Source organism: Myotis davidii, unplaced genomic scaffold (genome assembly GCF_000327345.1).
Source record: "Myotis davidii unplaced genomic scaffold, ASM32734v1 scaffold107, whole genome shotgun sequence".
NCBI classification, from domain to species: domain Eukaryota; kingdom Metazoa; phylum Chordata; class Mammalia; order Chiroptera; family Vespertilionidae; genus Myotis; species Myotis davidii.
In genome coordinates, this window is record NW_006383012.1 from 5,187,262 (window position 1) to 5,212,693 (window position 25,432).

General features: G+C 36.8%; 1 protein-coding gene across 1 annotated transcript in view; it reads right to left on the reverse strand.

Moving 5' to 3' along the window:
- Positions 1-25,432, reverse strand: part of CCDC186 (coiled-coil domain containing 186) — a 37,178-nt gene that overhangs the window by 4,620 nt on the left and 7,126 nt on the right. Inside the window, exons 2-15 of the mRNA XM_006778736.2 lie at positions 22,077-22,763; positions 16,604-16,730; positions 14,066-14,194; positions 11,833-12,045; positions 10,349-10,468; positions 8,382-8,486; positions 7,831-7,929; positions 7,147-7,233; positions 6,136-6,278; positions 5,316-5,571; positions 4,212-4,401; positions 3,026-3,106; positions 1,275-1,485; positions 202-421 (exon numbers count right to left, since the gene is read on the reverse strand). Coding sequence (XP_006778799.1) covers positions 202-421; positions 1,275-1,485; positions 3,026-3,106; positions 4,212-4,401; positions 5,316-5,571; positions 6,136-6,278; positions 7,147-7,233; positions 7,831-7,929; positions 8,382-8,486; positions 10,349-10,468; positions 11,833-12,045; positions 14,066-14,194; positions 16,604-16,730; positions 22,077-22,729 — 2,634 coding nt within the window. The 5' untranslated portion in view covers positions 22,730-22,763. The remainder of the gene's footprint in view (positions 1-201; positions 422-1,274; positions 1,486-3,025; positions 3,107-4,211; positions 4,402-5,315; positions 5,572-6,135; positions 6,279-7,146; positions 7,234-7,830; positions 7,930-8,381; positions 8,487-10,348; positions 10,469-11,832; positions 12,046-14,065; positions 14,195-16,603; positions 16,731-22,076; positions 22,764-25,432) is intronic.

The window sequence follows — 25,432 nt, forward strand, 5'->3', positions numbered from 1 at the left end:
AAACGATGACCTTTTACTGTTCCTTTCGTTGCTCTGTTAACAAATTCTACTTTTCAGAAAAAGAACAACATGCTCATTTTATCTCTGGGTAAAACGCTATCTTGCATTACAGAAATAGTTCACTATGTACTGGGTCAAACTATGAAACAGGCACCATTTTGCCATGTTACTGGTGGGTAAGTGAACAAGAAGTACAAATACCTTCAAAGTAATATTTTTTAGTAACGTATCTTCCAAAACAGCCTGTAATTTTCGGTTGATCTCCAGAGAGAGTTCCAATGTCAGTCCACTATCAGCTGGATGGGATGTGTATAGAGACGCCATGATGCCACCCCGTCTACTTAGGTGGACTTTGTTAAAATCAGATGCCTCTGAAGAAAGGGTGCCTGCCTCTTCCCGTAAAATGTAACTCTGAATGATTCTGCAAAATAAAACCACACTATCAGTTATGTACTTGCAGAATTAAAAACGCTGCAATTTGCAAGAGTCAACTAATCATAAGCATCAAGATGACTAGCATAAATACCTACAAGGTTAATAACAGAACTGTATTAGGAGAGAAAGGAATTTTATAAGTCCAAAATTATTTCAAAATAAACACAAGCCAATCATGGGTAAAGACTGCATTATCAAAGCCCTTAAATGAGCATGGTATGTGTGAGGGGTCTGGCACAGCACCGTCCTGGAGTGTCAGCATGGGATGTGGCTCTCGCTCTTGGTCCATCACTTATGGAGTGAGTGCTGAATCTGGGACAGTTAGTAATTTGACCTGAGCCCCAGCGACTATCTGCCAAATTAGAGAACTCATTCTCTCCGAGTAGATGTAAGAAATCAATGAACTATTAAGTCAACAGGCATCGTGCCTTGTACTTAGTAGTTGCCCAATAAATTACCCCACTATGGTCTACCCAGCAGGAAAGATAATCCACAACACTATAAAGCTCTTAGAATCGGTCATAAAAATAAAAACCTAAGTAGAGCACTTTAAGACCAAAGTTATTTTAATATCTCAAAAAAATTAATGTCAATTGGTCATAAACAACACAGTCATTATCCGGACCAGGAAGCTCATAACCAACAGATGACTTCAGTGGAACAAATGGTCACGGACATCCTTCGCGCTGGGAAGGCAGCAGTCCCTTAGACAGAACCTCGGGAATAAGCAGCTAGGTTGTGTAAGACCCCAGCAGATGTCACCTCTGTGATGGGATTCAGAACGCTTTCTTGAATAATGGTATTTTAAACACAGAATATGTGACCATGATAATACATACTTTGTTTTTTTCCTAATTTCTTCCACCAATTGTTTGATGTGATCCTCCATAAACTCTATCTTTTCATGCTTTCGGGCATGTGCTTTCTGCAGCCTTACTATCCTCTCAATCAACATGGCCTTGTCTACTTCCGGGAAGTTATCCACAGCCACCGACGACCCGGTGTTTTCCGGAGATCGATCTTCTGCACTGCTTCGGGCATTAATGGACCCTGAAGAGAAAAAGAGTTTAGACACTGTACCTGGTATAGAGTCATCTCTAATCTCATATTGTTTCTTCTAGTATGACTTTCAAATATTAACTCTGAGTTGGGCACAGGACCTGGTTTGAGTTCTTATTTCTGAATATACTGATGATAGAAGTACAATAAGATCTACTATGTCTTTCAGGAATAGGAGGAGGAAATGTCAACAAAGAAACATGGAACTCGAGAAAAAATCAGAAATAACAAGTCTGAAGTAAGACCGAATCAAACCAAGAAAAAGAGACAGGCAGGAGAGCAGAATACAGCCACGTGGGCTCAGCTCAGCTCAGCTCAGGAGCCAGACCTCCGAGGTTCAAATCCCACTTTCTAGCTGTGAGACTTCGGACAAGTTAATTAAACTCTGTGCCTCGGCGCTTCATCTTAAAATGAGAACAACAACATTATTCACCTCACAGGACTACTATCCGCATTTAAATGAGTTACTACACGTGAAGCTGCAACAACGCATACAGTGAGCTCTAAGTGAATGCTAGCTATTATTTTTATCAACATCAGTTGTAAAGAATTTTTAACCCTCTTACCTACAAAGTTAAGCTTTTTTTCCCCATTCTATAGATTTTAGACAAGTAATATATCTTATCCAACATCATACACTAACAAATGGCAGAGCTGGGACCTAAATACCTATGTGTAATTTCGAATCCACGTTTCTTCTGCTACACCGTTTCCCACTATCGTAACCCTTGATGGCATTTTCCCCCCTAATATGCAACTCCTGGAGCAGTGCAGGCTGGTGGCACGCAAGGGCTTTAGAATCTGAGAGCTTAGTCACTGAGGATTTGGGGTGAGTCATGGAAACACACTTTGAAGTGGGAACTGTAACAGCTCACATGACTTTTCCAGAGTAAATGATATACTTAAAGCATTGAGCCTGGTTCCTGGCATTCCAAAATTGATATTTTGCTAATTACTATTTTCACAATGTTACCAATCATAATTTCATAGACTCTATTCATTTCTGCTGTACCATAAGCATATCAACCATGAGAAATGCTAATATTTTAAAAATACATGTGTGTATATACACTTAAAAATCTGATCTATAACAATGGTCACTTCAGTAGTTCTCAGTAAAAGTAAAAAGAGAGACCACACTACAGCAAATCTCTCTGTAGGAATGGATACAATTTGAATTTAAGAATGGAAGAGGAAGTTGTTACACAGAATAGAGACAAAGCAGATAAGAAAAAAGGAGGTAGAGGAATAAGTGATAGAGAACCACGTGACATATACCTGAAACTAATATAATATTGTATGTCAACTATACTTTTAACTAAAAAGAGCTTTACATTCCAGAATTGGGGGTGGGATGGGGGGAGAGCCACATGGCAAACCCTGGATAATGGAAATATTTCTTATAATATGTACAACTACCACTTTTTAAAATTCAAAATGAAAGAAAAACATTTCAATACCTTTTAAAACAAAATAAGCTATTTCTTTTTATAATCAATCACAAACTAACTAAAACCATTAGTTTTTTTACCTGATGAACTAGAACGACTTCCCATGCTGCTGACTTCTTTATCATAGCCTCCATTCTCGACCTGATCTAATTTTCTTCGTGCTAGAGAAGAAAGAAATGGGTTATTTGTGACACTTATCATGACCATTTGCCCCTACTACCTCTGATTTTTATTGCTAAAATCACTTAGGTCAAGAGGGCTATAGGTGTCATTTATACAAAATGACATCTAGAAATGCACAGGTCAAATACAACATATTGGAAACATTACAATAACAACCGAGACTGGCTGGCTTCACTTCAGTACGCTGAGCGTAACTGCTGGAGTCCTGCAAGATGTAGAAAGATACCAGAATTTCCCCCAAATTTCACTTCAATTATATCTATAAAAACAAAGTGACTTCTCATGGAAAATATCTGAATAAATTTATATTAAGTAAATGCTAAATCTCTTTTATTACTATGTTTAATCCTGTTTTGACACAAAGCAGAGGGAAATAATGGAGAGTAGGAAGTCAGAATGCATATCCTATTCATCTTTGTACCCAAGCACAGGACACACACTCCCAATAATTGTATGAATTTTAAAATGAAAGAAATCTGGATCCCAGCTCTGGCTATCAATCACTATGTTTGGTTAAGCTGTAAGCTTTCTGGGTCTCAAATTCCTGTACAATGAGAGGTTAGGTCTCACCGATCTCTAAGTTAGAGGTCTACTATATGGGATGCAAGTTCAAAAGATGCTGCACAAAACAATTCATACACAAGTGTAGGGGAAAAATTTTAGAACTATTAATACTTATATTTAATCTGACCTTTTAAAATTTCTATTTCTCTTGTCTAATATGCATTGGTAACATTCTAATGTACATCAAATAGAATAATACATGTTTAAAATTTATAAAAATATATAAATTAGAGAACAAGTGCTGAAGTAATCTTTCCTAGGAGTATGTGATCAAAAATATTTCGACACTACTGCCTTAAGTTCCATGAACAAATGTCTTTTAGCATAGAAGATGCTACAGACTATTCATGTAACTGCAAGAAGTTTAGCAATTTGGTTTATGAACATTAGTACATTAAAAAGAACATAAGGCTCTAATCAATGTGGAAGAACCTGACGTGAAAAGTATTTTTTCTATAAATCCTAAAGATTATAAGAAACAACACACATTCCAGGTCTAAGTGCGGAAGCATTTCCTACCTTGCTGAAGTTGTTTGGTAAGGTCCTTGACACTAGAGGCATGCTTACGTCTCTGAGTTACTAAATCATCTTTTAATTCTTCAACTTGGGTACTCAATGCTTTAACTTCTGTTTGTTTACAAGTGAGTTCAGCTTGCAGAGCCTGGACTTCCTCTTTTCGCAGTTCTTCCTCTTTCAACAATCTACTTTCCTAAATATTAAATTAAGATAAAACAAAAACACCAATTTTAATAGGTGACTTGTATGTTTCCACTATTTCTCACAGTTTAAAACATTAAAATACAAAGCCTTTGATAGTAGATTCTTCTATCATCACTCCTTACTAGGTTTTGTTTACTGAGCTCCTCAAATTCTTCACATAGCAATCCAGGGGGGTACATTACTACATCTGCCAGTTTACACAGGCAAAAACACCATGTGGTACAGGTCTCTGTATTTTTTAACTAAAATCTCAAATTATTTTTATAAGTAACTTGAAGGCACTCTCATAACTCAGAAATATTAAACCATTTTAAAGTACAAAAATGTAAAAATGTAAAGTACTTTTAAAAAAGATATAGTAATTCCAGCCCTAGTCGGTTTGGCTCAATGGAGAGAGTGGCCTGCGGACTGAAGGGTTCCAGGTTCGGTTTTGGTCAAGGGCATGTACCTTGGTTGCAGGCTCCTGGCCCTGGTCTGGGTGCATGCGGTAGGCAACCAATCAATATATCTCTCCCACATCGATGTTTCTCTCTCTCTCTCTCTCTCTCTCTCTCTCTCCTCTCCATTCTCTCTAAAAATCAATGGAAAAATATCCTCGGGTGAGGATTAAAATAAATAAATAAATAAAAAGATATATTGATTCTAGTTAGAAATGTCAAAAACCCTGATTTCCTTGTCTTCAAAAGTGAAATGCTTCATAACCATTTTAGGGAACATTTTTATTATAAGCTACCGAAGTTGAAAGGAAAACCGACATTCTTCACGGCATTTGAAAAATTTGTAAGAAAGTCAGTGCCAATAAAAAAGGGCTTAGATCAACTACACGCGGTTTTGCCAGCAGGGAAATCGAATTGGTGCTTCTTGCGATGTTGCTTTAAGTAGTGAATGTACAATTATACGTACCAAGTTGGTAGTTGTCTGTTTCATTTGCTCACACTGGCTTTGTAACTGGCTTTCACTACAGGAAAGCTTGTCACACTGGGACCGTAAAGAATTGCATTCAGACTGAAGTTGCGCGTTCTTACTAGTAAGCTTTTCTGTAAACAGCAGTAGCTCAGATTCTCTTTTCCGACTGCCTTCGATGTCTTTTTGTAGGTCATTAATCAAAGAATTAAGACTTTCCACTTCTTCCTTCAAATTCTCAATTTCTTGTTTACCTCTAAAAAACAAAGTTTATATTTAAAAAAAAATTAAACCATTAAAAAACATTAAATTAATGGTTTGGGAATTTTCATGGAAGGAAATGCTTTATAAAGGTACTTCTATTTGTGAATGACTAGCACATACTAGGAACTAAGAGCTAGGAATACAAGGGAGCATGACAGACATGGCCCCTGCTTTCAAAGTTTTTTGTCAGGTAGGAAAGTTACCTAAGTGAAATAAACATTTTTGATGATGAAAGCACCAAGTGAGTCACCCAGCCTAGTGCAAGTGATGCTTGAATTAATGCTTAGTAATCAGTAAAGAAACCAAAGTACATTCTGTCTTATAAACTGCTACTGACAATGTTCAGGAAATATAAACTTTGATTTTTTAGAAACCATGACGAGAACATCAAAGATAATCCAAAAAATTTCAAGAAAGACCAAAACCTAAAATTTTTTAGCTAGTAATATTTTTAAATTATTCTTGTTTGATGCAATAATTGCATTTAAAAATAAAAACTTGGGATAGAATTAAAAAGCCTGTTGATTAGCACAAACAGAAATTGCTCATTTTATACCTTTGATATTGCTCCTGTATCTGATCTGCAATTTTCATTTTGTCCAAGAAGTTCTGAATTTCAGCTTTCTGGCGATTAATAATTTCCTTATATTTCGATAATTCATCTTCTGTTCTTAATCGTTCATCTTCTAGACATTTCACCTATCAAAATCATAACCAAGTTTAACTACAAACAATATTTTCTTGTTCCTTATTAGCTATTTCAGGTAGTGGTTATATATGAACAACCTAAGCTGAATTCTGAAGCAGTGTTAGTTAATGTGAAGAAAACACAATGGGAAGTTAAAGTCCTGGGTTTCAGCTCAGATTTCCTCTGATTTAGCCATGGGAATTTCAGTACGTCACTTTATTTTTGCTGAATCTCCATTTCTTCACCTGAAAAGAGGACATACCTCTCCTACCTCCCTCAAGGAACTGGCGTGGAGAACAAAGAAGTGTACAGGGAAAACACTTTGAAAATTACTGTGCTTGCAAACTCAAAGTGGTTACTTAAAAGCCTATTTCTAAATAAATGAACGATATACAATGGTACTATTTCACAATTACATTAAAAGAGATATTAATCTTACAATAAAGACAATAAACACTGAAAAGAACTTAACAGATTGCTAGAAATTAAAACTGTATACAAGACTATTAAATATACCCAGGAGAAGTAAAAAGAAACTCTATTATTTTCTCACGGCTCTAAAATCCAATTATCTTTCCAATTAATTTGCTGATAAGACTGCCTTTGGATCAGAGGCCCAAGGATAAGTTATAGATCCAGCAAATGTGTTAAAAAACAGGAATGATGGTAACACTTGGAGGGGGTTGAAGTAGAAGACATTTTCATTTCCGTAAGAGAGTCCATTTTATTGCTAGGGAACTGATATTCTACCCCTGTGAGTTCTTTCATTTTAGAAAACTTCTAATTAAATACCCTTTCCCCGACAGTTTAAAATCAGAATGAGTCCAAAATTAAAAATGTTTACCCTTCGTCTTAAGTCACGACCAGAGATCTAATTACCTTTGTTCTCAGTGTTCGTAGCTCATCCATGCCCTCCATAAATGTCCTCTTCAGATCCTCCAGTTCCTTGATTTTGGCATGATGCATCTTTTAGAAAGTTTAAAAGAAACCACAGATCATTATGTACTAAACTCGATCCTGCTCCTCCAAAAGGCTTTAAAAGTAGATGACAATGAGTACTCATTATTTCTCTCCTGTATTTATTACACAATCTAGGGCAGTGGTCGGCAAACTCATTAGTCAACAGAGCCAAATATCAACAGTACAACGATTGAAATTTCTTTTTTTTTTAAATACATTTTATTGATTTTTTACAGAGAGGAAGGGAGAGAGAGAGTTAGAAACATTGATGAGAGAGAAACTTCGATCAGCTGCCTCTTGCATATCTCCTACTGGGGATGTGCCCGCAACCCAGGTACATGCCCTTGACCGGAATTGAACCTGGGACCTTTCAGTCCGCAGGCCGATGCTCTATCCACTGAGCCAAACCAGTTTCGGCTGAAATTTCTTTTGAGAGCCAAATTTTTAAAACTTAAACTATATAGGTAGGTACATTGTTATTAACTTAATTAGGGTACTCCTAAGGCTTAGGAAGAGCCACACTTATGGGGCCAAAGAGCCGCATGTGGCTCGCAAGCCGGGGTTTGCCGACCACGGATCTAGGGTATACAAAAAATTACTCACCTCTAGCTGGTCAGATTTTTCCTGCATTTGTTTTTCAAGCTCTCCTTTTGTGACTCTGAGCTTGGCATCAAGCTCATTTGATTTAATTTCTTCTGACTCCTAATGGGAAATAAATTTTAAAGGAATGATTTAATTTTTAAAGTTTTATACTTTGAAAAGTAAAGAAGGCTTTTGCAATTAAGTGTGTTAAGAAATACAGAGTATATGTATCTACAAATGATTACTTCATTGAAAGACTTTAAATATGTTAATTTTGCAAGAACAAGAATTGCATACCTAAGATATGTAACATAATACACAGTGGTTTTTCTGAACTTATACATCTACAAACATGTACTCTTTATTCTTCTGACGTTTTCTAGTGTTTTTATCTAGTTAATGAGATCTCTAGATAAGCTACAAGTACTTTGACATCAGAAATAAACCTGTATTTTATTTAATTGACCTACCAAATACATCCCACACTTCAAATATTACAGATACAACCTTTAATGAAACAATATTAATATTGGCATAATTTGTTACTAATCTATTTGAAAAGTTAAGCATACCTGGTATGTTTTTATCATATCCTGACAATTTTTTCGTATCTGATCTGCTTCTTCCTTTGCTTGGGTTAACTTTGTTGTTGTCTCTTTGAGTTTATCTTTGGTTTCCTGCATTGATAAAAGGACAGTGACAACCGTGGGCACAATGATGTGTAGGAACAATGGCCAGAGAAAGGGCAGAGAAAGTTTTTGTCTCAGCACTGCCACCGAGGGGCCGAATAATTAAAGTTAAATTTCATAAGGTTCTCAACAAATCACTAGAATTTACTAACTAACCTGGTAAGACAACAAGAGCACACAGAGAAGACAATTCTTTGGTTATGGCCGTGGTATCTATTAAAAACTGCTTTCTTAAAGACTCATGCTGCAGTTTGGTTTCTATTCCTAACCACTCTCCTGAAACAACAATTCTGAAGGTTTGTAGGGACTACTCTCTCGTCAAATTCAATTACTTCCTTTTTCTCCTTTCTTCTTCTTCTTGACTTTGACCAGTTCTGACCACTCCCTACTCATTGAACACCCTTCCTGTTTCCATTACAAGACACTGTGCTGTTTGGTCCTTCTTCATTGCTGCCTTCTCTAGCTCCTCAACTGCCTTTCTGTTTCCTGTGGCGATTTCCCAAGACCCATCCCTGCCCTCAGCTCTTTCTCCATATTCTGCAGAGTCCACATCCAGTCCCAGGGGTCTGGCTATCACGTTGATTTCAAGTGAAAACATCTCTTCCTCACAGCTTCTCTTCAGAAAGGGGCAAATGCTGCTCTTGTGCTTCCCATCGATAGAATCCAGGGCATCCCTGGATTGTAACAACTGGTACAGTGGACCACAGCTTATGTGTTTTCCCCTTTGGGAAGCAGCACCTAGCTCAGAACTTGCCCCTTAATAATGGTGCAAATAACGTTTGTTGAATTAATAAAGGAAACATAATATATAAACCTTCTGTTCTAGTTAGGGTGGTCTTCCCAAATACCAATAGTTTTTCCCTCTTTTTCTTATTGTTCCTCCACTTATAATACCTTTCCTTTCATCTCTTAAACCACCTATACTTCATCTATCCTTCACATACTGCTTCTTATATGTCATTTGTTTTTGTATAAACCTAGCATACAATTAAGTATTTACTTATATACTTTTAGTTGCTGTTTATAATAATAATTTGACTTGTATTAAAATTCAGTGTCACTTTTAAAATATAAATATTTAGAGACTTTTTCTAATATATATACTTTTTAAATGTTAGAATATTATTCCAACAAGAGGACACAGAGCGAGAAACTTTATCTGGTGTCCCCTCCCCGCAACTTCTATATGATCAGTAACTAAAACAGAGTCTGACACACAGGAGGTACTCACTTCATTCACTCAAAAAATAGCAATTGAGAGATTTCTATATGCCAAATAAATACTTATTAAATAAATAACAATAAGAGAAAAGTGAGAATCACATTAAATGTATGTTGATTAAGGTATTAACTACGTTTCATTCGCTGATTCATTCATTCAGTATTCATTGAGCACCTACCATGTACCAGGCACTGTACTATGCTCTGGGGAAACAGTGGTGCTTAAAAATCCAGACAAAATCTCTACTTTCACAAGCTGATATTCTAGATGAAGGTACATAATAAATAAAACACATAAGTGAAAATGTTGTATCAGATAGTGACAAGTGCTAAAGAGTAAAAATAAAGACATGAGAAAGTCTGGGGGTAGGTGTTGAAAATTTAGTAGCCAGGGAACCTTCCATTGGGAACGATGGGTGAAGACTTGAGAGCAGCCAGCAAGATTTGCTAGGGGACTAGATATGGTGACTGAGAACTCAAGGCTAAATCTAAGGTTCGCAATCACCAAATATGCAGGCCCAGGCTATCCTACAAGAGTCACTAAATTAAACTTTTTGCCTCATTAACTATTACTGTATTTGCTTTTAAAACTGATTCTAATGATTTTTCCATTGCATCACAGTACTCACCTTGTGCAAATCCATTTCCACTTTTAATTTGTTTTGTGCCCATTTTACTTTAATGATGTGAGAGTTGATCTCTTCCTTTAGTTTGTCTATTTCTCTGATGAGTCTAGTAGTTTCACCTTCCTAAAATAATACCACTAGGTCATATTTTTCATTTTACAATCAACCAATTATTTGTGTATGTTTACACCACCTCAAAATAATCAATACAATAACACAATAATTCAGAAGATGGCACATTATTATGGCCTATAAGCCATAAAACTGATTTAAAGTGCAAATCATAAGAGAGCAGTAAAATCCTAAATCCTGTTTACAGACATAATTAACATATAACTTAACCAACTAGATATGTTTCAAGTACAAGCATACCTTTTTTCTTCTCAACCACCTGGCTTTAAGGTAAAATAAGAATTAAATTGGTTTTGCCAGAATTTCTGAGACAATGACAACTTTCCTGAACTAAAAGTTAATTAATAAAATATAACATTAGCCTGGCCAGCATGGCTCAGTGTTTGAGCATCAACCTATGAACCAGGAGGTCACAGTTTGATTCCTGTCAGGGCACATGTCTAGGTTGCAGGATCAACCCCAGTGTGGGCATGCAGAAAGCAGCAATCAATGAATCTCTCTCATCACTGATGTTTCTCTCTCTCTCTCCCTCTCCCTTCTTCTCTTAGATCAATAAAAACATATTTAAAAATAATAATAACATTCATCATCAAGAAGTGATAATCGACTGGAAATGAGACCATGCAATCAGGCTGCTAGTTAACGCAAGGACTCTGAATAGCTCAGTAGTTAAATCTCTTCGGACAGCATCCAAGAACAATGTTTGTTTGTTTATTTTGTTAATCCTCACCCAAGGACATTTTTTCCATTGATTTTTAGAGAGAGTGGAAGGGATGGGTAGAGACAGAGAGAAACATTGATTGGTTGCCTCCCACACACACCCCAACTGGGGCTGGGGATCCTGCAACTGAGGTACGTGCCCTTGACTAGAATTGAACTCGAGACCCTCAGTCCATGGGCCAATGCTCTAACCACTGAGAAAAATTGGCTAGGGCTAAGAACATGTTTTTTTTACCCAAATTCTATTCTATGATGAGTGTTACATTAGGATTCTGGTTAAATGATACTTATTAAACCATTCACACTTTGACACTACTATGTATATATCTTGCCAAAATCTTCCTTTGAGGCACAAACTAAATTCTTCAACATATAGATTTAATGAAAAAGTTGTTTAAAATATTTATTAAGAAAAAGTTATCTAATAAACAACGTATGTTAATTTCTCATCTTTTTCCAGTAACATTTTCTGCACACAGATAACAACTGGAATTACTAAAGCATTCATATACTTAGAAGATAAACTAAACAACTTGATGTTTAATAGTGGTTTAACCATGGTAAGTTATGATTCTCTGATTAAGAAAAAGCAAACAAAATACATTTCAAATAAGGTACAATAGCGCAAGTTATACCTTTGTTTCATACAGTTGGTGCAAACGTCCTTTCTCTTGAGAAAGCAACTTAATTTTGTTAGTGTTTTTCTCAGTTTCTTTATTTGCATCTCTAAGTTTCCTCTCAAGTATCTCTTTTTCCTTTCGGAGGTCTAAAGCTTCTTTCTCACCTCTTACATACTTCATTATCATTGCTTCTTTTTCCTGGCGAGCCTCTTCACATTTCTTATTGGCCTTTGAAAAAAAATATCTAGCATTAAATTTTTCAAATAAAGCTAAATTTTAAAATATTATTTTCTATAATATTACCAATGTATTTTTTGGTTTTGGAACAACATTCCCAGGACCTGTGTCGTGAAAATTTAAAAAGGAAAAATTCAAAATTATAGATAAACAATAAACAAATTAATGTCACTAATACTTATTTTACCCTTTCCTATTCCTTTTATTTTGGCTGATATGGCTGCTGTTTTCTATTTACTTCCCTGGATCCACTTGCCCGCTCTTTCCCATCCACCCTGTGCTCCAGCAAGAGGACCTCAGACACCACAGCAACAAGTTTCCTTGCCTCAGACTTCCAGTTGGTTCAGCCAACAGGAGTCACTAGACAGAGATAAGGAGGGCAGGCAGAGAGGGAGATCTGGCTCCTCCAGAGTCACCACAGGCTGGAAAGGAGACTGCTCTGGTCAGGTGCTCTCTTTATACAACCACTGTCTCTGCACGACCTGTGCCCTCTTCTATTCCTTTAGTCCAGGGGTGGGGAATGTCTGGCCCCCGGGCCATATGAGGCCTGCAAAATCCTTCGATCTGGCCCTGCCAAGGCATTAGGGGTGAGTTAATTAAATGTTTAATCAAATTTAGCAGGCTAAATTTTCAGTTGATAATTTTGTATGGCCTGTGAATGATGTCATAAATATCCAAATGGCCCTTGGCAGAAAAAAGGTTGCCCACCCCTGCTTTAGCCCAAAGAGCACTAATGGCTCCACCAGCAGCCCCAGGACCATTCATTTTCCCTTGTTGGGCAACCTAAGTCTTGCCCATACCTTTGTAAAAGTCCTTTTATTAAATTCTCCTCAAATCACTAGTTTCTGTTTTCTGCCAGGACGCTTACTGCACAGCTAACAATTTTCTCAAATCTATAAACTTAGCTCCCTCATCAAAAAAAAAAGTATATAAAATATACTAATTAATGATCATCTAATTTCCTATATATGAAAAGCTTTCTAAAGTATTTCATATTTAATAAGAAATACCCAATTGAATTGTTACATCTATATACTCATTTCAAATTCCCTATTAGTGTAAGCTTCTACTCCAAATTCCAAAATTTTATACAAAAACTTCTACAGATAGCCCTTCACTTAAGTAATTCATAGTTTGTAAGTACGATGAAACACATATTTGCTTAAGCTTTAGGGGTTTTCAATGGCAGATAATGGTAAGCACCAACTGATACTGTAACTAAGTTGATGATGCTAGAGTGTCAGGATATTATAAGAAAAGCTCCTATGCTCTCACGAAAAGTGTCTGAAAATACGTTCCCTGAAGTTCTGGTACAGCAGATCATCACATCTAATAAATATTCAAAATATGACACATACACATTTTCAGGTCCCACCCTAAAGAATGGCAGCACCCACTTCACGGAGCTGTTGGGAGTATTATGTCAGCCCATTTATAGGCACAGATAAAGGAAGAAGCGCCAGTAAAAGTCTTTGGATTTGACCAGTTTAAGACGTTTATCACTGACTTCAATGAAGATAAAGCATGAACAAACAAGATAAGCAATAGGATTCGATAGGCAACTAAAATTATTAGGTGTATTAAACAGGGGAGAAAACAGTTATAAAAAAAAGGATATACAGTAAGATCTCCATCAAGTCGGGAAAAAAGTGTATGAATATGTGTAACTTCTACAGGCATACGTAATAAGATACATAACAAAATATCAGTTATTAGCTATGGACCAAGGACTGGGATATAAAAGGATTGGAGCAGGAAGGGAGAAGTACAAATGAAGAAGGACTTTCATTTTTCATTCTACACATTTCTTAAGTTATTAAATTATTTGTTGTAAGTAGCACATTATTTTTATATTGCTTTAGCATTTTTTAAAAAGTTAATTTTTATAGGGATAAAATTATCCATTCCTAAAACACCACTGATGTCCAAAATCATCTAACAGGATTAGTTTACTTTCATAAACAAGAGAGAATCACCAGAAAGTTAATAATGACAATGACTTGAAAAATACCTGTTCCATCCGATGGGCCATCTCTTTGTGTAACTGCTGAACTGCATTTTTAGTTGCAGTATCTTGAGCTATTAGTTTATCTTTGGAAGCTTTAACTTCTTTATTAAGTTCCTCTATTTTTGATTCTAACTGTAAAGAAAATTATTTCCATATTATTTTTATAGCTGTATCAAAACAGACCATCACTACCTCAAATAAATATATACAATATAAATACAAGGAAAGCAACGAATATATTTCAAAAAGTAAATGTTAGCAATGTTTCTGTATCTCATTAGAATTAAGTTAGTATAAATCTGGAGCAGATTCTGATTAGATGGATGGTAAGCTTTAGAGCAAGCATGTCAAACTCGCAGCCTACAACGAATATTTTTGCATCCCAGCCAATAAAACGGCATGCAAGAACCATTTTAATAAAAATTTTGTGACTTAATTTTTACAATATCCTGTTATACATATTCTATAAAAATAAAAGCGTAATATGCTAATTAGACCGGACAGCCAGACGTCCTTCCGGACGACCTTCCAGACAAAGCCAGGGCTACAAGGGCCAAGCCCCTTGCATGAATTTCATGCATTGGGCCTCCAGTTATTAATAACGAACTACAATGTTCACTAATGACTGATTACTATAATTGTGTTGCATTCATTTCCCTTAAGCCCCTTAGGCACAGGTGCACTATTTCTCTCCTCTAATACTAGCAGCGAATATTTTAGCAGCCAATTGCCACGTCATTAGTCTTGAACAGACTTTGTGTGTGTGTGCAACAGGAAATATTTCACTTTCTGAGAACAAGAAAAATAGGTTTGTGTTACACTTATTAATTTGTGCAGTTATTCAGTGTCTGCTAAGTTAATGTTCAAGAAAAAATATTAATTTTCATTAAAATGTTCTATTATTTTATGTTAATGATTACTCATTTATTTCAGCCCTTTGCATGTCTCTACCTATGAAAATTGAAGCTTTTGTTTTTTTGCAGCCCATATAAATTTAAACCTTGTTTATTTGGCCCATGTTAGCCTTTGAGTTTGACATGCTTGCTCTAGAGTAATTACTATGGAAATAACTAAAAAGTATAGTGAAAATATCATAAAAGAAATGTAAATATTACATGCAAAAGAAAATAGTTAATAGATAAACAGGGGAACAAAAAAACATGAGACAAAAAATTAAAACTGGGAGATATAAATCCAACTGTTAATAATATTAAATGACAGCAAATTAAATAATAATATCAAATGGCAGAGACTGTCAGATTGGAATAAAAAAACAAGATCCCAAATATGTTGTCTACAAGAGATGCTTTAGATCCAAAGATATAAATAGACAAGCTAAAAGGATGAAAAAAGTTGCTATTTGCATATATCATGCAAACAGCAAATGTAAGAAAGTAAGAGTGCTACACTAAATATCAGACTCGCCGGCTGGGGGGAGGAGCCGTAGCAGTTGGTGGGCCAGCCCCACCCTCAATCAGGGTGGGGGACAATCAGGGGTGGGGCCAGCCTGGGGGCGGGGCTGAGGGCAGTTGGCTGGTCAGCCCCGCCCCCTGGTCGACACTCCTGGTCAAACTCCCAGTCAAGGGGAAAATTTGCATATTAGCCTTTTATTATATAGGATTATCTATTATCTATTGTTATTCTCATTATATAACTTTCTGTGAAAGATGACACAAAGACTCTTAAGGCTAGAATGCTTCTAATCCTGTCAATAGAAGAAAAAGCAGCTCAAAAAAATAAAGAGCAGCTCAATTTTGCTACCAGTCTAAATATTCACTTTACTGATCCATGAAGAAAGGAATTAGGGAAGAAGTGGGGGGGGGGGGGGAGGGGGGGGGGGGGGGGGGGAGAGGGGAGGAGGAAGAGGGGAGGTGAAGAAAGATAAGGCTGGGGAAGCCAGCTAGCCAGATAAAATCTGAAGTAGGAGAGCCGAAGTTCACAGTATAGTTAATATTAAACTATAAGCTTAAAAATATTCTAATGCCATATATAAATTTTTATATATTGTTTTTTCCTTTAATTGGTAAAAACAGTCTATCTGCCAAATCAAATCGTCTTCTCCGATTTCTACCAATACAGAATACAATCACAAATCACATAAAAATATTGATTCCCATTTCATAAGAGAATGCTTTACATACCAAGCAACCCTCTAACTTAAAAGGCAAAACTTTTATTTACACACAAATTTCCAGGAATGTACTTATTTTATAAATTAGAGGCCCAATGCATGAAATTTATGCACTTGGGGGTTCCCTCAGTCCAGCTTGTGCCCTCTCACAGTCCAGGAGCACTTGGATGATGTCCGACTGACAGCTTAGGCCATCATTAGTCAGACATCATTAGCACTGCTGGTTTCATGCTGAGCGGTGCTCCCCCTGTGGGAGCACATTGACCACCAGGGGGCAGCTCCTGCATTGAGCGTCTGCCCCCTGGTTGTTAGTGTGCATCATAGCAACCGGTCGTTCTTCTGTTCGATTTGCATATTAGCCTTTTATTATATAGGATTGAAATGTAGTCTTTAAAGATTTGTCTTTTTACCTGTTTAATTGTGTTCATATGCTGCTTCTCTGTTTCTGTTCTTTTTTTTAGTTCTTCTCTTAAATTGTCTTTTTCTGAACATATATCTAAAATGAGCTCCTGATGCTTCTTATTTTCTTTAATTAACCTAAATATGAAAAGAACAGTATAAGTAAGACATAATTTAAAAAGGAGATATGGACTATAATCTGTATGCAGATTAGGGTGTAGATACTTATGACTAATAAAGCAACATTCCTAAGAAATCCTTTTGTAATAACATATTACACTTTGGGGGGGGGGGGGAATTCTCTGGCCAATCAGACTATTAACATTTTTCTAGAAATCTGTATATTCCAAATCAAGTGAATATACTCAGAAAAAAACACACCACACTCTTTTAAGCTTATGTCTTTGGGCATCACAATTATGAACTTCATCCCTTCAGCACTTGAATCCGTTCAGATCAGCAATCCTCAAAGAGGGGTAATTTTGCCCCTCCATGTATTTGTCTGGAGACATTTTTGATTGCCACAACAGGGATGGCGATTGCTACTGGCTTCTTGTGAGTGGAGGCCTGGGACACTGAACATCTTACAAACAAAGCATGACCTAGCCCCAAACATCAACAGTGCTGAGGTTGAGAAATCTTGCTTTAGATTTTAAAAATACTTTAATGCTATTTTAATAGTTATAGAAGAGTAGTCAATGTAAAATAGCAAAAGCTTAAGCAGACGTTTAATTTGAATGCCCTAGAAGAGTATAAATAAAACCTTAAAAATTACCTGCAATAAGGTCAGATATCTAAGAAGGTTAACAGCTGATATTTTAGGATTATTAATAGCAACAGCTATTACTTAAAATTTATTGCACAATTACTACTTACTAAGTTTAGCTTTAATTGCATTTCATTTAATACTCAAGTTTATGAAATTAAACTGAAATAATAATTATCTTTTTAATGAATTTTTTTTAAAAAACCTGAAGCCTAGAACGTGTTCCAGTTCATACAGCTAGTAAGTGGTTGAACTGAGATTTGAACCCAGCTATAATTCTTTAGCCCAGGTCTTTACATCTACTTTGAAGATCTCTCATTTCACTCAACAAATGCTTATAGGGGTACCTACTATGTGCCTATATTATTCTGCATTTTAAAAGTCCATCAGCAAACCATCCCTGCCCACAGGGAGCTTACATTCTAAGGGAGAATATTAAAATAAACAACAAAGAGATGTGTAATAAAATCCCTGGTAGTGATTAAGTCCTATTAACAAAGCTAAAGGAAGGCAGGCTCTAGGACAGACAGTAACTTGAGCTGTGATTTTTGGATAAGGTGGTCAGGGTAGGCCTTTCTAAGGACCACAGGACTACAGTGAGGAAGAAAATCATGCAAATATTTGGAAAAGAGAAAAATGTAACATTCATGAAAATTTAAGACAAAGGAACTGAAAGGCAGTTTTAGAACTAACCTGAGTCATGAAGCATTTAATTGAGTTAAAAACATTGTGTAACAAAGGATTAACCAAGATTTAAAATGACAATATCTGACACTTTTATAATGCCTTACTATACACAAAACAATGTCATCAGGTAAGTATCACCCCCCTCATACAGAAGGATAATCTTTGACTCAGAGGTTGATTTGGCTGGAAAAAGGGCTTGCAAATGGCAGTGGGCATCTTCCAACTCTGGGGCTCTGATCAGAACTGTGCTTACCCGTCTACCATGCTGCCACTGTCCAGACAGGAGAGACTAAAAGAGAGGAATTAAATTTAACTAGAAAATTAGGAATATAGAAAATTAATAACCTATAACTAATTCATTTCAGATACCATATTAAAAATCCTCTGAAATCAGACCAGGCTCAGATTTTAACTTTGCTATTTACCAGCAGGTGACCTTGAACAAATGCTTAATCTATTTGTGCTTCAGTCACTTCATCTGGAAAATATAACAGTTCATACCAAACAGGGTTGCTGTAAGGATTCTATGAGTTAAAATACGTAAAGTGCCAGGCATGATTAACAGCATGTTAAGTGTTTGCTGCTATTATTATTAAATGTTCATCTTATAATTTACAAGAGAGGCATGAAAGTGATTAAGAGTCCAGATCGAAGGAAAGTGGAAGAGGCATCAGGGATAATCTCAAAGGGAATGTCTAAAAAAATAAGTAGAGATAGCAGGGACATGAGGAAGTTACCCTAAAAAGCAAGAATGGCAACAACACTGAGGGTTTCAAGTACAAAGTCATATAGTTTATTCAAAATAGCAGCATTCCAGGAAGAATATGAGTGGGACTAGCGGCCATTAGTTTTGGGGTAGTATTAAAAAAGGCCTTCGAGTCTCAAAACAGATTTGTGCACTCATATTCACAGCAGCATTATTCACAATAGCTAAAGGCTGGAAGCAACCCAAACGTCCACTGATAGATGAATGAATAAACAAAATGTGGTACATACAGACAAAGAAGTATGATTCAGCCTTAAAAAGGAAGAAAATTCTGACACACGCTACAGTATGGATAAACTCTGAAGACAGGTGCTAAGTGAAATAAGCTGGTCACAAATGGCAAATTACCATATACGATTTCATTTATATGAAACATCAAGAGTAGTCAAACTCTTAGAAACAAAGTACAGTTGATCCTTGAAAAACAGGGGGCTTGGGGCACAGACCCTTGGGCAATTGAAAATCCATGTATAACTTTAACTACTAATAGACTACTGTCGACCAGAAGCCTTACTGACAATAAGCAGTCAATTAACAGATATTTTGTGTCATATGTATTATATACTGTATGCTTACAATAAAGTTAGCGAAAAGACAATGTTAAGAAAATCATAGGAAAATACATTCACAGTACTATACATATTTTTTAAAAATTCATGTAAAAATGGACCCACACAGTTCAAACTAGTGCTACTAGTTCAAGGGTCTACTGTAGAATGGTGGTTGCTAAGGACTGGAAGCAGGGGGGAATAAAAAGTTGTTTAATTCATATAGAGTTTCAGATTTGCAAGAAGGAAAAGCTAGCTGCTCTGCAAGAAAGAAATGATATATTAAAAGTCTCTGCCAGGTGGCTCCCAACAACCAGCGCAAACATCAGTGGACAGATCCGGATCCCGGGCCCACCACCCACCTGGAGGGCCAATTGTGTCCCACCCTGCCCCCCTCGGGACAGGCACCAGACACAGGGCTTAAGGCTGGTGAGTGCCGCTGTGGTGCTGATCAGGACTGACTGGGCGCGAGCCCATGGGGGACCCCACCCACGCACGAGTTTGTGCACAGGGCCTCTAGTGTGAATATAATTAACGCTAGCCAACTGTACACTTATAAAAATGTTTAAGATAGTAAATTTTATGTTTTCTGTTTTATCACAATTGAAAATATAAATGAAAAAATAGAAAAAAAGCCTTGGCCAATGTTGCCCAGTAGTTGGAGTGTCAGCCCTCGCATTGAAGGATGGAAAAGCACCTGTCTGGGTTGCAGGTTCACTCTCTGACCCCTAGTAGAGAGGCAACAGTCAAAGTGTTTCTCTCACATCGATGTTTCTCTTTCCTCTCCCTTCCCCCTCCCTCCTTCCTTTCCACTCTGAAAAAGCAATGGGAAGATATTCTTTGGTGAGGATTAACAGACAAAAGAAAAAAAAGAAGGGGTCTGGATGCGAGGAGATTCAAGGTCAATGAATAAACCAATGAGGATAAGCTGGTTTGGGGAAGACTGATCCACTGAGCAAGACAATCGGAAACAGTAAAGACTGGAAGCAAGTTATGATAAAGGGCAATTACATATCCTGCAATATTTGAATTATGCTCTGTTTTCTTCTGTCATCCTCCTCTGGTATGTAAACTTCCTCCTCCCCTTTCTCTACACACACCTCCCATTCCTGTATCATTTTTTAAAGAGAATCAGTCTGTATTTCACTGAAGGCTAGCATGTTTTATTTTCCTTTCTGAAAGATTATAAAAAAGTATCTAACCATAAGCACCATTTACATATGTAAATCTAGAATAAAAATACAGGGTGATATAATACTATTAGAAAAAGATAAAGTGAAATTAAAACTTGTTAAGATATAAATTAACTCCACAAATACAAGAAGTCTAAAAATAACCATGTTCTTATTTACTGAATGATAATCAACCAATTCTGTTCTCTACATTTTAGTCTTTTTAAACCAATAAGTTTACAATGAAGATTTTAAGAAAATTTTTAATTTTATGACTTCTCATTTCATTTTGAACTACTCTTCGTTTTGACATTATGCTTTACATTCTTTCAAACCTGAAAAATTTTAGTTGTCTTTATAAATATTTCTAGATCTTTAATACACTTACACCTTTTAATAAAATATTCCTTTAGACCAGTTGTTCTCAACCTTCTGGCCCTTTAAATACAGTTCCTCATGTTGTAACCCCAACTATAAAATTATTTTCCTTGCTACTTCATAACTGTAATGTTGCTACTGTTATGAATCGAATTGTAAATATTTGATATGCAGGATGGTCTTAGGCGACCCCTGTGAAAGGGTCGTTCGACCCCCAAAGGGGTCGTGACCCACAGGTTGAGAACCACTACTTTAGACTTACATATTAAGACATGTAAAACAGAAATTTTAATCATATTCAAAATACTGACTTTATACATATGTTTATATATGCTAATATCTGACAGAGCTATAGTACTAGGGACCCATTGCACAAATTCATGCACCAGCGGTGTCCCTCAGCCTGGCCTGTGGGATCAGGCCAAAACCGTCTCTCTGATATCCCCCAAGGGGTCCCAGATTGTGAGAAGGTGCAGGCCAGGCCGAGGGACCCCACCAGTGCATGATCGGGGCCGCAGAGGGACACAGGAGGTTGCCTAGCCAGGGAGGGACCACGAGAGGGCTCCAAGGTATGTCCCACCCATCTCGCTCAGTCCCGATCAGCCAGACCCCAGCAGCAAGCTAACCTACCAGTCAGAGCGTCTGCCCCCTGGTAGTCAGTGCACGTCATAGTGAGCAGTTGAGTGACCTTAGCATATCATCAGTATATTATGCTTTGATTGGTTAAACGGCTGACCGGATGACCAGACACTTAGCATATTAGGCTTTTATTACATAGGCTAGAGGTGGGCAAAAGTATGTTTATAGTTGTAAATATGCAAAACAGTCTATTCTTATATTATTATTAATTATTGTGTTATTTATTTTACAACTATAAACATTTTTGCCCACCCCATATAAAAACACTGATGCATATAAAAACACTGATGCATACCTATTATTTCTAAAATAATACAAATAAAATACCACATTCTAAAAAAATAGACAAATTGAATAACTAACCAACAACACTTGCTTAATTATTCAGTAAATACATATTTGTGGATAAACTACAATGTGTGTGGCTCTACTGTGGAATTAAAAATGGACAAGATGATACCTTCCTTTAAAGAATGCCATCTTTAATTCCTGTGGAAAAAAATAACCTGAAAAAAATAAAAAACTTACTTCTTTATGGTGTGTTCCTGCTGCAAATACTTATCTTGCACACACTTTTCAGACATAATTAATGCATGTTCTCCCCTATTCATTCCATTTGGTACTCGGTGTTCTGCAAAATCCGTAGATAAGAGCTCAGATTCTATTTCTTCTAACAAATCCTCTGATGTTGAAACATTCTTTATCTTTGAAATAAGTTTCTTGGTGCAGTCTGTATCATAGGGACTTTCGGAGTATGTCTTTTGACTAGCTGCTTCTGTAAAGGTGGAGGACCTTAATTCTGCCAATATTTGACTTACTGTCTGTTCGGTTTCATTTGTTTTCGAAACTTGCTTTGTAAAATCTCCACCAGGAAAACTAGCTACTTGTTCAGAATTTTCTGAGCATAAGTCTGTTTTAGAATCTTCACCTCCACCATGATCTGGCATACAGTTCTCCTGTGCTTCAATTTGATTACTGCGTTCATTAGGCTGACATGAAGTTTTATCCAAGTTTAATGACAATAGTTGGGACTCATTTTCTATGCTGCTGCTTTCATCACCAGAAAACGAGTTGCTTGAGTTTTCCTTTAGTTCAGGTGTTTTCCCAATATTTTTATCAGAGCAAATGGAGGCTGTGTGCTCTGTCTCTGACATGCTGACTTGCACCAACTCACTCTGCATTTCTTCAAATCTGTTCCTGATCTTCTTTTTACATCTAAGAAAGCCAAAACATCAAAGTTTAAAAAACCAAAGTTTTTAAAAACCAAGATGCCCTATATATTTGCACATATTCCATGATGTGGAATAACTAAGACCATAGATTTTACCACTAAAAACTCTTTTAAAAGCTATTCCTTGAGAGAGAAAAAAAGATTAGGACAGCCAATCCACGTGTGCCACAACCAACAGGATAGCACAAAGTTTCATACTCTTTCCTCCTCCAATTCAGTCATACAACTCCACTTCAGATGCAGTTTGGCACTCTTCAGTCACCCCCCTAAGATGCTGGATATGGACTAAGACTAGTAACGGGGAGATTAATGCCAAAGATGGTTTAAAATTCCTTCAGCTCCACAAGAGGAAAATGAGTACCTCAATAATCTGTAGGAAAATATTAGGAAAATAAGATAGCAATGACAACATCAGAAGAGAAATTACAAACCAAGATAATAAAACAAGACACATGAACAAAGACAAAAACCTACTTAGCAGGAAAACTAAACAATAACAAAACACAGTTACTATAGCCCAAACACCTAGAGCTGAGTAGAAAAAATTATGGTAAGGATCCCTGGCAGGGACTCATTTTTCATCCAGGCTGGGATCCAGGAAGTACCATAGTGAATTCCAAACATGCTCATCAAGAGTAAACCATATTTGGCTCTCCCTCCCGAGAGCACACCCACGCCTTTCCCTTCCCCCTCCTCTTACTCAGCAGGTGTGCATCTCCTAAATTCTAGGGACCCCATGAGACTTGCAACCAGGAGAGTAATGGGCAGAGGCAGCTCATCCCAGGCTAAGCCCCGGAACCTGCCTGTCTCCAAGGCCCCCTTTTCTCTGACTTTCCAGGGAGGTGATAAAGAAATAAGCCTAGGCAGGGTACTTTGGCTCACTTCTTCCACTTAGAAGGAAAACTAAGTGACTTTTATTTCTCAGTGAGCCAAAGCAGCCCTGCCCAGGCCCACTCCTGCTGTTTCTTCTGTCCTAAGCCCTTCCTTGTTTCACTTTCCCCACCTTTAATAAGAAAAAGAAAGAGAAGAAACAATATTCAGTGTAACTAGAGTGGAGGCACTGCCTAGGTCATAAAAGCAATATTTACAAAACTAACTCAATATTGTTAGAATCCATTTTTTTTGCGGGGGGCGGGGGGGTTGTTTTGTTTTTTTTTGTTACATGAGGGTTACTATTCTAGCTATTTCCAGAAAATAATTCAATCTTGATGATTTTGTCAGATATCAACAAAGCATATACATGGTGGATGAATTACTGGAGTCAGATAAGTTGGGTAAAATGTGGGCAAGTCATAGTTTTGACAGCAACTAGGAGAGAAGTAACTCCAGATGGAAGGTGAACTTATAAAAAACAAAACAAAAAATTCAATTATTGAGTAACAGAAAGGTGCATGTTCATTTTGGTCTATGGATGGAGGTGGTGGTGAGAGGATGGTGAAAAAGCATAAGAGGATAGCTAGGTACAATGCTCATCAGAATGATATACAGGAGTGAATTTTGTTAAGGACAATATCATGATCAACTGGGACATAATTGATTAACCTACAGAGCTTTAGCATATAGTAGGTTCTCAAATATTTGTTGAATTAAGGCACAGAATTGACATTTCTAGGAATGCAGAACACAGGAAGAATAATTCTAGGAAAGGAAGAGAAGACCAGCTTGTTTGTCAAATACCTTGCCTTTGAGTATAGACTGTCCTTTGGGGTATCAACTAATAATGGCATTCGTCCTAATACTCTGAATTGAAACGGATTTCCAAACAGTCAGATAGAAATTACCATTATCTTGCTGCATATATGTTATAACTAAGACATAGCCCACACTAGTATTAAAGCTTGGTTTAGACAAAACAGGTAAGTGCAGTAAGTTGATATGACCTCATGAGTATGCTGCATTTCAAAATCTAGGACAAAGTAAAATCATTCTCAAACAGGGGCATTATCTTCCCCAGCGTAACTCACTTTCACTGTGAATGTGTTGCTGCTGAATTTGAACTTTTAATTTAGAAATCAATCTAAAAGCTAAGGAAGGAAGTGGTTCTGAACAACATAGCTAGTCCATGTTGTATCAACTGAAGTAGAACTCAGAGCTGACCAAAATGTAATGGACAGCAGATGAAGAATCTATTTAAAAGACAGTAAGTCTCTAAAGACATTGCAACTCTCCAGAACAGATAGAGCAAGTGAGAAGAAACTTGCTCATTTGAGCACTTCATGAATTTTTACTGTCATGCTTTGTCAAAAAAACGCACTAAGCAAATATTGGCTCCTATCCCCTCATCCAGCTTTCATAATCTCCAGGGTTTCAGTCCTCAACTTTATTTTCCCTCCCACAATTCACCCACTTCCATGCCTTGCGCCAACAACTCATAATTGATGCCCACAATATTTTCAGTCCTGTTCTTAAGTTACAGACAACAGATTATCTATACCTTCATTTTCACTCTATCTCTGTATCTATATTGAAATCTCCACCTGAATATAGGCAATTCCACTAAATGTTCCACCATAACCTCATACTCAAAATGGCTAAGTCTAAAGTCCAATGAACAGCTCCAATGATTGAGTACCCCCACTTAATCTTTTTTTGTCAATAGTATCATTTTTCTTAGTCATGACTCCTTTTCCTTTGTCTTCTTTTTTACCAATTT